The sequence below is a fragment of the Mustela lutreola genome, chromosome X (genome assembly GCF_030435805.1).
Source record: "Mustela lutreola isolate mMusLut2 chromosome X, mMusLut2.pri, whole genome shotgun sequence".
NCBI classification, from domain to species: Eukaryota; Metazoa; Chordata; class Mammalia; order Carnivora; family Mustelidae; genus Mustela; species Mustela lutreola.
Window position 1 is genome coordinate 43,850,660 of NC_081308.1, and position 12,484 is coordinate 43,863,143.

The 12,484-nt window shown below is 44.2% G+C and overlaps 1 protein-coding gene across 1 annotated transcript in view; it reads right to left on the reverse strand.

Annotated features, from left to right (window-relative positions):
- DGKK (diacylglycerol kinase kappa) overlaps positions 1 to 11,088 on the reverse strand; it is a 163,971-nt gene extending 152,883 nt beyond the window's left edge. The window contains exon 1 of the mRNA XM_059157839.1: positions 10,480 to 11,088. Within this exon, the coding sequence (XP_059013822.1) occupies positions 10,480 to 11,088 (609 nt within the window). The remainder of the gene's footprint in view (positions 1 to 10,479) is intronic.
- Positions 11,089 to 12,484: the final 1,396 nt, after the last annotated feature.

Consider the following 12,484-nt stretch of genomic DNA (forward strand, 5'->3'; position numbering starts at 1 on the left):
AAATTAAAAAAAAAATTTAGTGCGATGAGGGATGATGAAAAGGCAAATTAAGGTTTTTCCAGGCATTTCTAGAAAGACAACTCACTAGGGCAAAGCAATATACTAAGAAAGCCAGGAAGTGAGCCACAAATGGGTGCTTTGATTTCACATGAAAAAAAAAAAAAAAAAAAAAAAAAGGCAAGCCCTGGAGATCTAGTCACCAAGTTGAATAAATTAAAGAAAAAGAGACCAGGACAATGCCAAAATTATCATTTTAATTTTGTTAGTCTTAACAGTCAAGCAGAGTAAGGTGAGGGTGTGAGAAAGGGACAGCAATATCCAAATTCTGAATAAGAGAAGAGTTATGTTCTACTCAAGCCTGGCAGGAGGGAAACTGTCATCGTAAGCATTAATTGAGGTTAGTGAGAAGGGCACAAACTTGTTAATTTTCTGAAATCAATAATCTTGTTCTGTAGCCTCATTTACTTTCCTCTTTGCTGTTTATGCATAGCTGTTTTAGTAACGCTACATCACCTTTATCATTTATATTGCAAGGGACATGCGTGGTGATGTGAATAAACTATGAAACAGTATGTTCAAGGAACAGAATAAATGCACTTATTGAGGGAACATTAACAATCAAGGTAAGCAGGGACTACTGTTAGAGGTGGGGTTCAGAGGATCCTGCTGTAATGTTGGAGCAAGCTTCACGGAGTGAAGAGTGAAGTGAGAGTGGGGGACTCAGTTGACAGAGCCCAGGTCAATCAAAAACTTGCCTGGTTTCGAGTGTCTCCACTTAGAGCCAAGAAGATTAACAATATCGGTTTTGCTCAGCAGGTACCTTTCATTTCCTGCCTCAAACTGCAAAATCCCAGAAGAGAACAGGTAGAGACATTAGCTGCAAGAGAAGGCAAATGAAGGAACATCCCGGATTCTGGAAATTCTGAGTTGAGCCCTTGTAAGCAGCGTTTCTATCCCCCTCCCACTCCTGAAGGCAGAGGCGAGCTCATTCCCCAAACCCACTGCCCCCGGTTTTAGAAGATTTCTGCAAAGCTCTGGGTTGGAGCATCACACTGATCTCTAAGAATCTCCCAGTATCATGTGCCTTGCCCTGTGCTAGGAGGAAAACAAGGGGGTGGGAATGGCCGTCCTTAGGGTCTGAAATCTCTTTTACAGTCTCTTTAAAGAGAAGGCTTAAACAGCCTTTAAACAGCAAATGCCTGTGATGTTTTGGAAGAGGAAAATCTCCAAGTGCTACAGAGGAGGACGGAGACTCTGATCTTCTCAATACCACACTACACTTGCCTTTTAAATTGCTACTTCAACCTCAGTTGGATTGTATACAGTTTATTAACTCTCTCAATTTTCTACCACATTTGGTTAATGAAAAGTGAATGAATATTCTATCTCCTTATAACTGCTGATAATGTCCTCAAACAAAAGTATTTCTCTTCTGGGAAGGAGGAACCCGAATGAGCACGGTTGGTAACTGTGTTAAAGAGACAAAACCATTAGTACATTTTTGCATATGGTTAAAAGTGACCCAACAGAGTCTTAGAAATTTAAATGTAGATTTTCCTTTTGGGAATTCAACAGTGGGAAAAGGGTAGATTTTACTCAGGTATCCTGCTTCAAGTCCAAATTGCGAGAAATTTAGTTGAACAAATGAAATGTGGATGTCTAAGAAAGTGCACATAGTAAATGTGAGAACAAACTGCCAACTGTATTTGTGACAATCTATATTCTCATTGCTTTACATTTCAAATACATCTCTGAACTGTTAGGTTTCCAGCATATGTTCATCCACCAGATCACACAGGCAGACATTTGATTAGATAGACTTTAATCTAAAATTAACAATTGTTTCCTAAATACAATGTAGAACAACACACATGATTTAATAATTAAGTGGGGGAGGTAACGGGTAAGAGGAGTCCGAGACACAATTGTACATTCCTTTAAAGCCTTAACTGTACATTATAAGTGTATATAAGCATCTTTTCTGAGAAAATAAATGGAAAAAGCAACAAAATATTCATTATCTCTTGATACTCAATCTTGAGTGGGGGGTGCTACATAATTTTTATTTACTTTTTGGAAGCAGTTTTGATTTCCTACTTTCGCTGAAATTAAGATACATATCCTTTATTTTATTACATTAAATTTTTATTTAAGAGGAGGTATGCTGAGAGAATTATTTAAATGAATGCATCAGCAAAACATCTAGTAAAACAAATCCTTGCCCCCTGTATATCTGTTTTGGTAATTGGGTGTCTCATTTGCCAGTTTGTTTAAAGAAAGTCTCATCTCTGTGATTTTGCCCACCATGGAATCTTTAGTGCTAAGCACAGAGGATATAAACAGGTACTCAACTTAATTTTTAAATAAGTAAATGAATTAAAAACTTTGGAAAACATTAATTGAGTCTTAGTCTCTGCTTATAAATCTGACTTGCAAATTTTATGTATTTGTGAAAATCAAACCCTTTATAACTCTAGAGAACAGACATTTAAGTGAGCACATGATTAGACAACCACCTTGAGAAACCCATTACTGAATTGGCTAAGGGTCCTTCTCTGCTAAGTAGGTGTGTGTCTAATTTGGAAGTTAATAGAGCGTCATTGCTTTAGAGTTTATCATCAACTCTTGAGTTTCTATAGTCCTAGAGGGGAACAATGAGGCAGCTAATCCCCCAAATCATTTCTGTTTGGTTTGGAAATGCAATATATCATTTTTTCCCAGAAGGTTTGTTTTCTTAATTTTGTTTTCCATGGGCAAGGTTTGCCTTACCGGAGTGCACAGCCTGACTGACTGATGGCGAAGGTAACCAGAAGTGGGCCGGAGTTGGAGCAGAGGGAAATCAGCCTGGGATTAAACATTTACTACCCTTCAGCCTCAGGTTCTGAATTTAAAGTTCATTGGCACAGTTCTAGAAAGATATTGCCTTTTCTTCGTATTACACTTCCTAGGAAGTCTTTAGTATGGGGTAGGTGTAGAGAGCACTTTTTCTTAAAAGACAGGCTTTTCTCTCCCCTCTTTTTTTTTTTTTTTTTCTTAAATCATTAGGGGAATAAAGTTTAAAGATGTTGGTGAGATTGTGGCCAACTTGCTTTAGGTTAGGAGAATTTCTTTTCCTTTTGCCATTCTTTTCTGGCTTTGTTTTCCTGAGGATGTAAAGAGGAATAAGGTAGACTGATTTCCGTGAAATTGAAGGCATCTCTTATAACGGAAGGACTTTTCTTTAAAAAAAAAAAATGGGGAAAAATATCCTTTGCTTTTGGTGGGGTTGTGGGAGCATAACTCCTTAAGTTTGGAGGATTTCCATTCAGAAAAAGATTAGGTTTTGTATGGCAAAACTATAAGGGCCACAGGTTTTAGTGAGGTTGGGGGCCCTCCTGGTGGGGTGGGGGGATTTCTTTTCTTTCATGTTTTTTAAAATAAATAATTAACTTGGAAGTAATAAGATTGAGAGCGTCTTTCTGTAAAAGAATTTCTTTTTCCTTTATTTCATTAAAAAAGTACTTGAAGGCTGGAGGATAAATAAGGCCCCTGTGTTTGGATGAGATTGGGGGCATCTCCCCTTAAAGAAGTTTTAGGAAGAGATTTTTTTTAAAAAGATTTTATTTGTTTATTTGACAGAGAGAGATCACAAGTAGGCAGAGAGAGGAGGAAGCAGGCTCCCTGCTGAGCAGAGAGCCCGATGTGGGGCTCCATCCCAGGACCCTGGGATCATGACCTGAGCCGAAGGCAGAGGCTTTAACCCACTGAGCCACCCAGGTGCCCAGGAAGAGATTTTGTGGGAGATTTTTTCCCCCTTTTTGTGGGAGGTAGAGTGGCTTGATCATCAGGAATAATATGCATTATCATCAATAAAGTATTGGGATACCTTCCCTGAGAAGAATGTCTTTCTTTTAAAAATTGCCCCTTAATTTATTTTCTTCTGCCTCTCCTTCCTTCCTTCCCTTCCTCTCTACCCTCTTCATTTCCTCACCCCCTCTCCCTCCCCTCCCAACTCCTTTCCCTCACCTCTTTGCTCTCTCCCTTCCTTTTTGTTGTTTGGTGAAAAAACATTCAGGGACTTTGGTGAGACTGGGGCATCTTCATTCCCTAAAAAGGAGGTTTCTCTTTGGAAATTTTTTTTTCATTTTTTCCCCTTCTTTCTCCCTAATCTTAAATGTATATTCTTGTTTTGAGTAAAACGGAACTCTGTTGAGGCTGGGGACATCTTGGTTTTGTTTCTGTTTCTCTCTTTTTCTATTTAAGCTTCCAATTTTTAAATTTCCTATATTAGGAATCAAGCTTTGGAGTTTGAATAAATTCAGATCATCTCCCACTAGAAGGATTTCCTTTTATTTTTTCTCCTTTACAGAATCTGCATTTGGTTTTGCTGTATCTTGACAGAAAATTTCATGTGTCTGTGAGGCTGGAGCTCTTTTCTGTAAGAGGATTTTGTTTTCATTTCATTGATATTATCTCCTCCACCAGTATACATGCCTTCCCATTATTGATTTTCTTTTAAATCTTAAAAAAATGCATTTTGAAAATAAGGTTCATGTTCTTTGGTAAGGATGGGGCATCTCCCCTTGGCAGTGGAGGGATTTATTTCTTTTGTTTGTCTTTTTCTCCTTTTCTGGGAATTAAAATTCAGGATGTTTGGTAAGATCAGGGATGCTGTCCTTTTAATATTTCTTTCTTTTTGGTAAAATCATTTGTGTTTTTCTGGGGTGGAAGGATTAGTAAGTTTCATGGGCTTTGATGATTTTGAAAGTATCTGCCCATGCAAAGATGTCTTTTTCTTTGTTTTTCCCAAAGAGAAAAAACTGGGTGTGTGTGTGTGAATAAAGGTTATTTTCCTTGGTGAGGTTGATGGCCGTGCCCTTAAGAGGATCTCTCTGTCTTTTGGTTCTTTTTTAAGAATTTATTTTTTCCTTATGTATTCATTTCTTCCTTTGTTTATTTGAGGGAAAACAGTGGGTTCATTATCTTGCAGTTAGAGGAGTGATCTCTTTCTTTTACTTATTTTTTAAAAATTTGGATATAATTTACGTATCACAAAAGTCAGTGTTTTCAAGTGTACAAATTCAGTGTTTTTAGCATATTCACAGGGTTGTGCAACCATCACCACTAATTTCAGAACATTTTTGTTATCTTCCAAAGCAACAATGTACCCTTTAGCCATCACCCACACTTCCCCTTTTCATTTCCCCCAAGCCCCAGGGTACCACTAATCTACTTTCAGTCTCTAAGGATTTGCCTATTTTGGACATTTCATGTAATTAGAAGAAATAACCTTAGGGAGATTTGGTGAGATTCCCCTTTGGGAGATTTCTTTTTACCACCATATTTTTTGTAAGAGATTGGGCATGAGCAGTGGGTGCAAATAAAGTTTATAAATTTTGTGAATTTTTTATGATTAGAAATACTGTTTACCTTGAGGTGACTTTTCTCTTTTCCTCTTTAATTTTTCTCTTGGGGACATAAGTTTTATGGGTTTTGATAAGGGTGAAGAACATCTCCCTTTAGAATTTCTTTTTTTCTTAAAATAATTTTAAGGGGAGGGATAAGTTTCATTATCCGGGGTCACTGTTCCTTTCTTCTCTCTTTTTTTTTAAACTTGTAAATTTGTTTTTCTATTTTGAGAATAAGGTTTATTTGCTTTGGTGAGGGTGGAGCATCTCCCTTTAGGAATGGATGATTTCTTTTTTAACCCTTAAAATTATTTTTTTTTCCACTGAGGGAATTACAGTCAGCAGTCTTTGGAAAGGTTGGGCATCCTATCCAGGCAGAATTTCTATTTATTTTCTTTCCCAAAAAAATGTCTTCTTTGGGAGTAATAGGTTTCAGGGTCTTGTGCCTCTGCCTCTTATCCTTCCTTCTCAGACTCCAGTTCTAGGATGGCCCCCAAGCAGGAGCATCAGACTGGGAACAGCAATGGCTGCTTTAAAAAAAATCCAGGCGAGGGAATGTCAGCTTAAAGATTGTTCTTAGAAGACTCAATCTCACAAAACAAACTGAAGGTTGCTGGGGGGTGGGGAAGGGAGGGATAGAGTGGCTGGGTTAGGGACATTGAGGAGGATATGTGCTATGGTGAGTGCTGTGAAATTGTAAGACTGATGATTCACAGACCAGTACCCTTGAAGCTAATAACACATTATATGTTAATTTAAAAAGATTGTGCTTAGACAAATGAGGATCCTGTGTATCACAGAAAGCCCTATGTTGGATGTATTTTTTAAATCCACACTAGATAAATTAATAGTTATATCCTATTAGGCATCAAGTTTTAGTTTTGACTTATCCTACCCTGCTGCCTTTGTCAGGGGAATAAGAGTTAATAATGCAGAGGAAAGCATTCTGCAAACTGTAGAGCCTCATACTAGCAGAAAGGATTATATAATCCTTATTATAATATCCCTGAATGGTTTCCTGGTCTCTATGGATTTTCCCCCTTTCCTTGGAAGCACTTTGGACAATGGTTTTGGGATGTGGTTGTGCAGAAGCCCCAGTCAGAGATTTTTAATAAACACCTAAGAATTATATTCTCAGAAAAGAAAGACAATTGACCAAATATCTCATTATCTTTTCTAGAACACACTGCCGCAAATGTTCAGGAGCTCTCAATATATACCAAACAAGTCAGATGGTTTCATCAAAACCTGGCAGAGAGTGGGGGAGAGAACCTAAGAGGAAAGAAATTAATTTCATCCTGACCTTCAACAGGTTAAACATTCAATTCCACAATCCCAAAGTTGTTTATAGTCACTGCAGATATTTCGTTCACTTAGGAAAAAAATATATTACCCCTGAAACCAACAACATCATCATTAGTCTACTGCTGCTGGGGACTGCAGGGGATAAGGATACTTTCCAAACCATTTTTTTAATTGTTGGTAATTTGCTTCTTAATTATGGTTCTAACACCCATTTTGAAAAGGGAAAGATTGACTGCATTTCCTTAAAGACTATATATTTCAGGCTATTTAAGTAAGCATTTACTTCTCACTCTGAAATCATTGAGAATGCATTTTTATTCATTCACAGTAGCAGTCTCTTGTCCTTGTCATTGCTGGAAATGGAATTGCTAGGTTTAAAGCTTCAGCAAATGTTTACTGAGCAAAAACAGGGAGGGCTGAATTGTATTGGACACTGAAAGAGAGAGACAGTATCTACCTTTGAGAAGCTCAGAAATAAGTAAAACGATAAAGTATTCAGGCAAGAATTACCAGATAACATATAAACAAATGCTTGCTACCTTGCAAGAAAGTGTGTAAAAAGTGCAAAAAATACCAGAAAATTGCTTTGTTATGGTTTGGGATGTAATAGTAAATGGCAGTGAATCTCTTATCACACACACCCCCATCCCAGAAATAAAGGCCACAATCGTGTATTTCTTTTCAGATTTTTCATCAATCACCTGTATAGTGTGATCATAATTTCGTAGCTAGTCAGACCCAACTGATAAAAACATGAACTATCTTTCTTCAACTATAGGTGAGGCAAGGTAAACAAATACAGTATACTTCATGTAAGCCCCACACCCCCCAAGCAAGTCATAGCATAGTTAAAGAACCAATTCACACATCCTCACTTACACTTGCTGCGACCAGGTGGGAGACTATGGCTCATTTCCTGGAAATCAAAACATTTTAGAAAGGAAGGGAATAGACAGGTTTGGTTATCCTGGTATCTATTTGGAAAGACAATACGAGCCCCCTTTTCTCAGTCTCCATCTTCATGACTGGCATCGATTTGCAACCAACAGTTTCTGAAACCTGAATAGAGCGCAGACTACATATTGGAAGATGTTGAATTTTTTTTTTTTTTTAACCACAATACCAATCAGCAAAAATTATCTGGGAGAAACCTGCAGTCACATTCAAACACTTCGTTTTATTCATTTTATCCTTTGATGAAATGAGTAGTTTCAGTCTAGTTTCATGCTACTGGAACTGACTGTGCCTTGCCATGTAGGATTTCATTGTATGATGAAAGCTGTATTTTGTTACAATCCCTGAGACTGTGAGTGTGTGTGTGTGTGTGTGTGTGTGTGTTTCCCCAGGCTTGCCTCAAGGAGGCAGTGTCTGAGAACAAGGCTTTTCCTGCTAAGATGGCAACCTATTTGCCTTGAATGTTAAGATGCAAGTCAGCTGGCTGTGCGTGCTGCTTGCCTGAGGGGGATGCGGCAGAGAACGGTCCTATCACTGAAGATCAGATGTTCCCATGGGCACCACAGAGCAACTGCATAGCAACACCTAGGGTGTTGAAGACAGGTTTGGCACCTAGCAATCTGAGCATTTACCCAGATCCTTTGCATCCTTTGAAATCATCTAGGGCCACTGATGGGTTCATTTTCTTGGCCCTTTTAGTGGATGGTCAGTGTTCTTAACTCCATTTTAGAAGACAAATGGCTGAACAAATGACTAACTCTACCAAGGGCAAAGTCAAACCTTGGGGGGTCCTGGTCCCCTGCCAAGGCTGACAAATGCCCAGCTGATCAGCCTGTCTGAGAGGGCACTCTGTAGAGGAAACTAACCTGATTCCCCTTACTTTGATCTTCCTTAGCTGTCTGGCAACAGGCATTTTCCTGTCAAGCTTGTGGGACATGCTTTCCCACTGTCACAGGGTTCATCCCTGGAGTTCCTGGCCTCTAGTCAGTCTTCCAGGGGTCAAAGAGTCCATATATTTGCTGGATATCCTGGTAATTAGGTCCTCAGGTGTCAGTTTCTGAGCCATGTTCCCAAAATCTCACTTAAGAAGGCCATAGCTCAGGTAGTCCCTGCTGGTCTCCCTCCCACCTGCTTCTTTGCAAACTCTTCCAAAAAGACCAGAGCACATCCCAGGTTAGGGTGATCTCCAGTGTCTAGCTGCAGGGTCCTTTCCTTTCCTGAGATCATTGCAGGGAAAGGCTGCTGCAGGAAGGGGGAGATCCAACCCCTGGTGAGAACTCAGTTGTTGGATTGAAAACAGCCACCACAACCTGTCTTAGTCTCCTACGGTCCTATTTTATTTATTTTTTAAACCTCTACACTTTTTTTCCCCTGTGAAACTTTTCGCGTTAGGCTTCCTTTTGTTCAGTCATTTATCATTGCAGTTATTTTGCAAATTCAAGCCTCCCTACTCATATCTCAGGAAGCAACCAGCGCTTCCATTTCCATTTCGCGATGCCAAGTTCTCTCCCCTTCCCCTACATTCTACAGGTGTGCAGTACGCAGCAGAAGGATTCCAGAGCCCTGTCCCTTGTCCCGCTAGGCAGCAGGATGGACAGGTATTGGTGTGGTGTGCTGTTTGTTTGTTTCTGTGTTTTGTTTCGTTTTTTTTTTTTTTTTCCCTGCGGGGGAAGCTAAATCAAGGTGTATCTATGCATTATCACTGTATTCACAGTCACATGGAACGAAGTTTATAGGGGAAAGGAAGAGTAGGGGGAGTACAGAGAAAGCAAGAAGGGCAAACAGACTCCTGCTGAAGAGCCAACGGGGTTTCAGGGGGTCCAAGGCAAATACAGAAAACTTCCTTCCTCTTTCCTCCCACCCCCCCCCCCGCCCCCGGGCGGGTGCTCGAGGATCCTCCACTTGTCTTCTCCAGGCAAACCGCAACGTTTAGGAAGGCACCTCTGAAGACTGGAAGAGATGAGGATTTCCATTCTCACGCTCTCAAATACCAACTCCTATTTTGGTGTCTCTAAACCGGGACCCCTGTACCATTCCGACTGGTCCCGGTGCGGGATGCCAGTCTCCCGCTCTTAACGCGGTCCATCATCATATCACAGTGTTTGCACCTACCTGCCGGGAAATCCTGCAGACAGATGGAATGGTGGCTTCGACACACGCATGCTCTCCCCCTCCTCCCCCAACGAACCCTGCCCTTCCCCTGCAGTGCGCGTGGGCGCCGCCCATCCCCTCATCCCCACCCGGAGTACCCGCTCCCAGCAGCAGATCAGCAGACAGAGGCGCCAGGAACCTCCTCGGAGCGCCGCCAGTTGCGTCCGCGCTAGTGACCCCCTCCCCAGTGTCAGGGAGGGGGCTAAGCTGACCGCTGCGGCTCCGCAGCTTGGGCCTCTGCGGCAGAGACCGTGGCTAAGAGGTGTGTCCCACGCCCCCAACCCCACCACTAAGTACCATCCCCGTGTACCCAGGGCCAGCCCCAAATACTTCTCTAGGTCTCCTGCGCTCCCCAGGGACGTCTTCCTCCTCTTTTTCAAGACATAGGCGCTCACTGCACTGCCACTTCTCTCCATGGGGGAAACTGCTCCGACTCCCATCGCGTGCAGTCACCCTGTTTCTAGCCCCAACAGCCCACTCGCGCTTCCACATGTTGCTTCCCGCCTCCCAACCATTTCCCACTCCCCCGGGCTTCTCCATCCCTGCATCTCTCCGCGCATCTTTGCTAGTCAGTGGCAGCCAAATGGGATGCTCTGGGTACCCAGAGTCCCAGGAGCTCAATAGCCATCCGTCCTCGTTTTGCTTCTTTCATCCCGCACGCCCCAGGGGGTCTTTTTCCTACCTTTATACTGGAGAACAGCACTGGTGTTCGGGGCGATGATGAGGTCTTTAGACCCCTCTCTGGAGCGACCACCGGACACTGCAATAGACGTGGTGCTGGGCTCGGCTCCGTACGGGACTTTGGAGCCGGCTCAGGGCAGGACTCTATGGCTGGTTCTGGGGCTGGTTCTAGGACCGGCTTGGGGGCCGGTTCTGCGGCTGGCACTGGGGTCGGCTCAGAGGCCGGTTCTGTGGCTGGTTCTGTGGCTGGTTCCGAAGCCGGTTCGGGGGCAGGCTCCCTGGCTGGTTCTGAGGTCGGTTCTTTGTCGAGTTCTGTGGCTGGTTCTGGAGCCAGCCCTGGGGCCGGTTCTGTATTGGGTTCTGAGACCGTTTCTGTGTCGAATTCTGTGGCTGGTTCTCGGGTCGCCTTCGGACAGGGTTCTGGAGCAGGCTCTGGACCGAGCTGTGGTGCCGGTTCTGGCGAAGGCGCATGGAGCAGCGCAGGAGCCCGCGGCGGTGACGGCGGCGGCCGCGGTGGCGGCCACGGCGGCGGTGGCTCTGGAGACTCCGCGGGCTGCTCTCCATCCTGAGGCGGGGCAGTGCCCTGGGCCGCGGCAGCTCCGCGGTCCATGGCCGCACACCGCCTCAGGTCTGGGCAGCTTGCGCCCCTGAGCTTGGAGGGCTAAAGTACCCTCGGGCGCCCCGCCCACTCCTGTTCGACTCCCCCTTGCAGGGTGCCAAACTTTCCCCCGCCCCGCTCCATGGCTGGCTCCGCTCTGAGGTCTAACCCAGGGGCGCTCGGCGTCTCCCAGTGCTGGAACACGCCCCTCGGTGAGCGCACACCTCTTCGTAAGCAGCCACGGGCTCGATGGGCGGGAAGCAGAGGGGCTTGCGAACGCGGACTGGACAGAGGGCTTGATGACCTCCTAGCGACGTGCGGGAGGAAGGGGGGGGGGAGACAAAAAAGGGGAGGGGGGAGTGGAACGGCGGGGGGGGGGGGGAATGCCTGTTGGAGCCCAGCCGTTTAACCCTTTGGTGACGTGAATGCAAAAAATTAAAAAAAAAAAAAAAAAAAACCACACACAAAAAAACCAGAGGAGCACTTGAGGGTCTTTGCAACCCCCCAACCACTCAGCTGTGAGCCGCGGCTCCTAACAGCTTGCATCCAGTGTCTGCTCTCTCACCTCAGCAGCAGGTGAGCCTAGCCTCGGACGAACCTCCTGCCCCCATCTCCAAGCCTCTGTGGGCAAGTAATCCTCTTTTCTAACCGGGGGAAAGAAATTAAGCGGTACGGGGTTGGAGTATATGCGGTTCGCGCGCGCCCACGCCCGCGCGCGCGTGTGTTGAGTCCTTAAGATTGAAGTACAATTTGCCCCCAGCCTCAGTTTTTGCATTTTTAGCTTCGCCAGATCTGAGGGGTTTGCCGTTGGATACAGGGCTTGGGATGCTTCGGGAAAGGTGTGTAATGAGAAAGGGCTGGAGCCCTGGCTTTCCGCAGCCTGCAGATGTAGCCCCTAGAACAAGGCAAGAGTTCTCCGGGAAGCCGCGGCTAGGCTGCGCGCTCCGGAGAGACCGCTGCCCTGGTCTCGGTGAGGATTCGGGAGTCGGCCTCGCTCGCTCTGGCCATGGGAGATTGCCTACTGCTTTTAGCTGGACTTCCCAGGCATCAGCAGGACTTTTTACAGAACTTGTTAATGTGTGTGTGTGTGTGTGTGTGTGTGTGTGTGTGTGTGTGTGTATGTACCTTGTGTTGGGGAAAATTCACTGCACCACCCACACCTTTTTCACCTCCTGATAGCTCAATAGCACTCTGACGTTAGGGATGGAAGATTCTCTTGAGAGGAGTACAGCCGGTCCCTGCCGCAGCACCCTTCCCACCTCATTGAGAGACTTTAAATCTCTCGACTGTTAGTCACCTACACATACATACAGACCATCATCTCAGTCAGACCTAGACTTCAGACACCCATATACTGCAAAATTGCAATTAAAAATTGAGAAGACCACCCGTTAAGCCACTGCTGTGT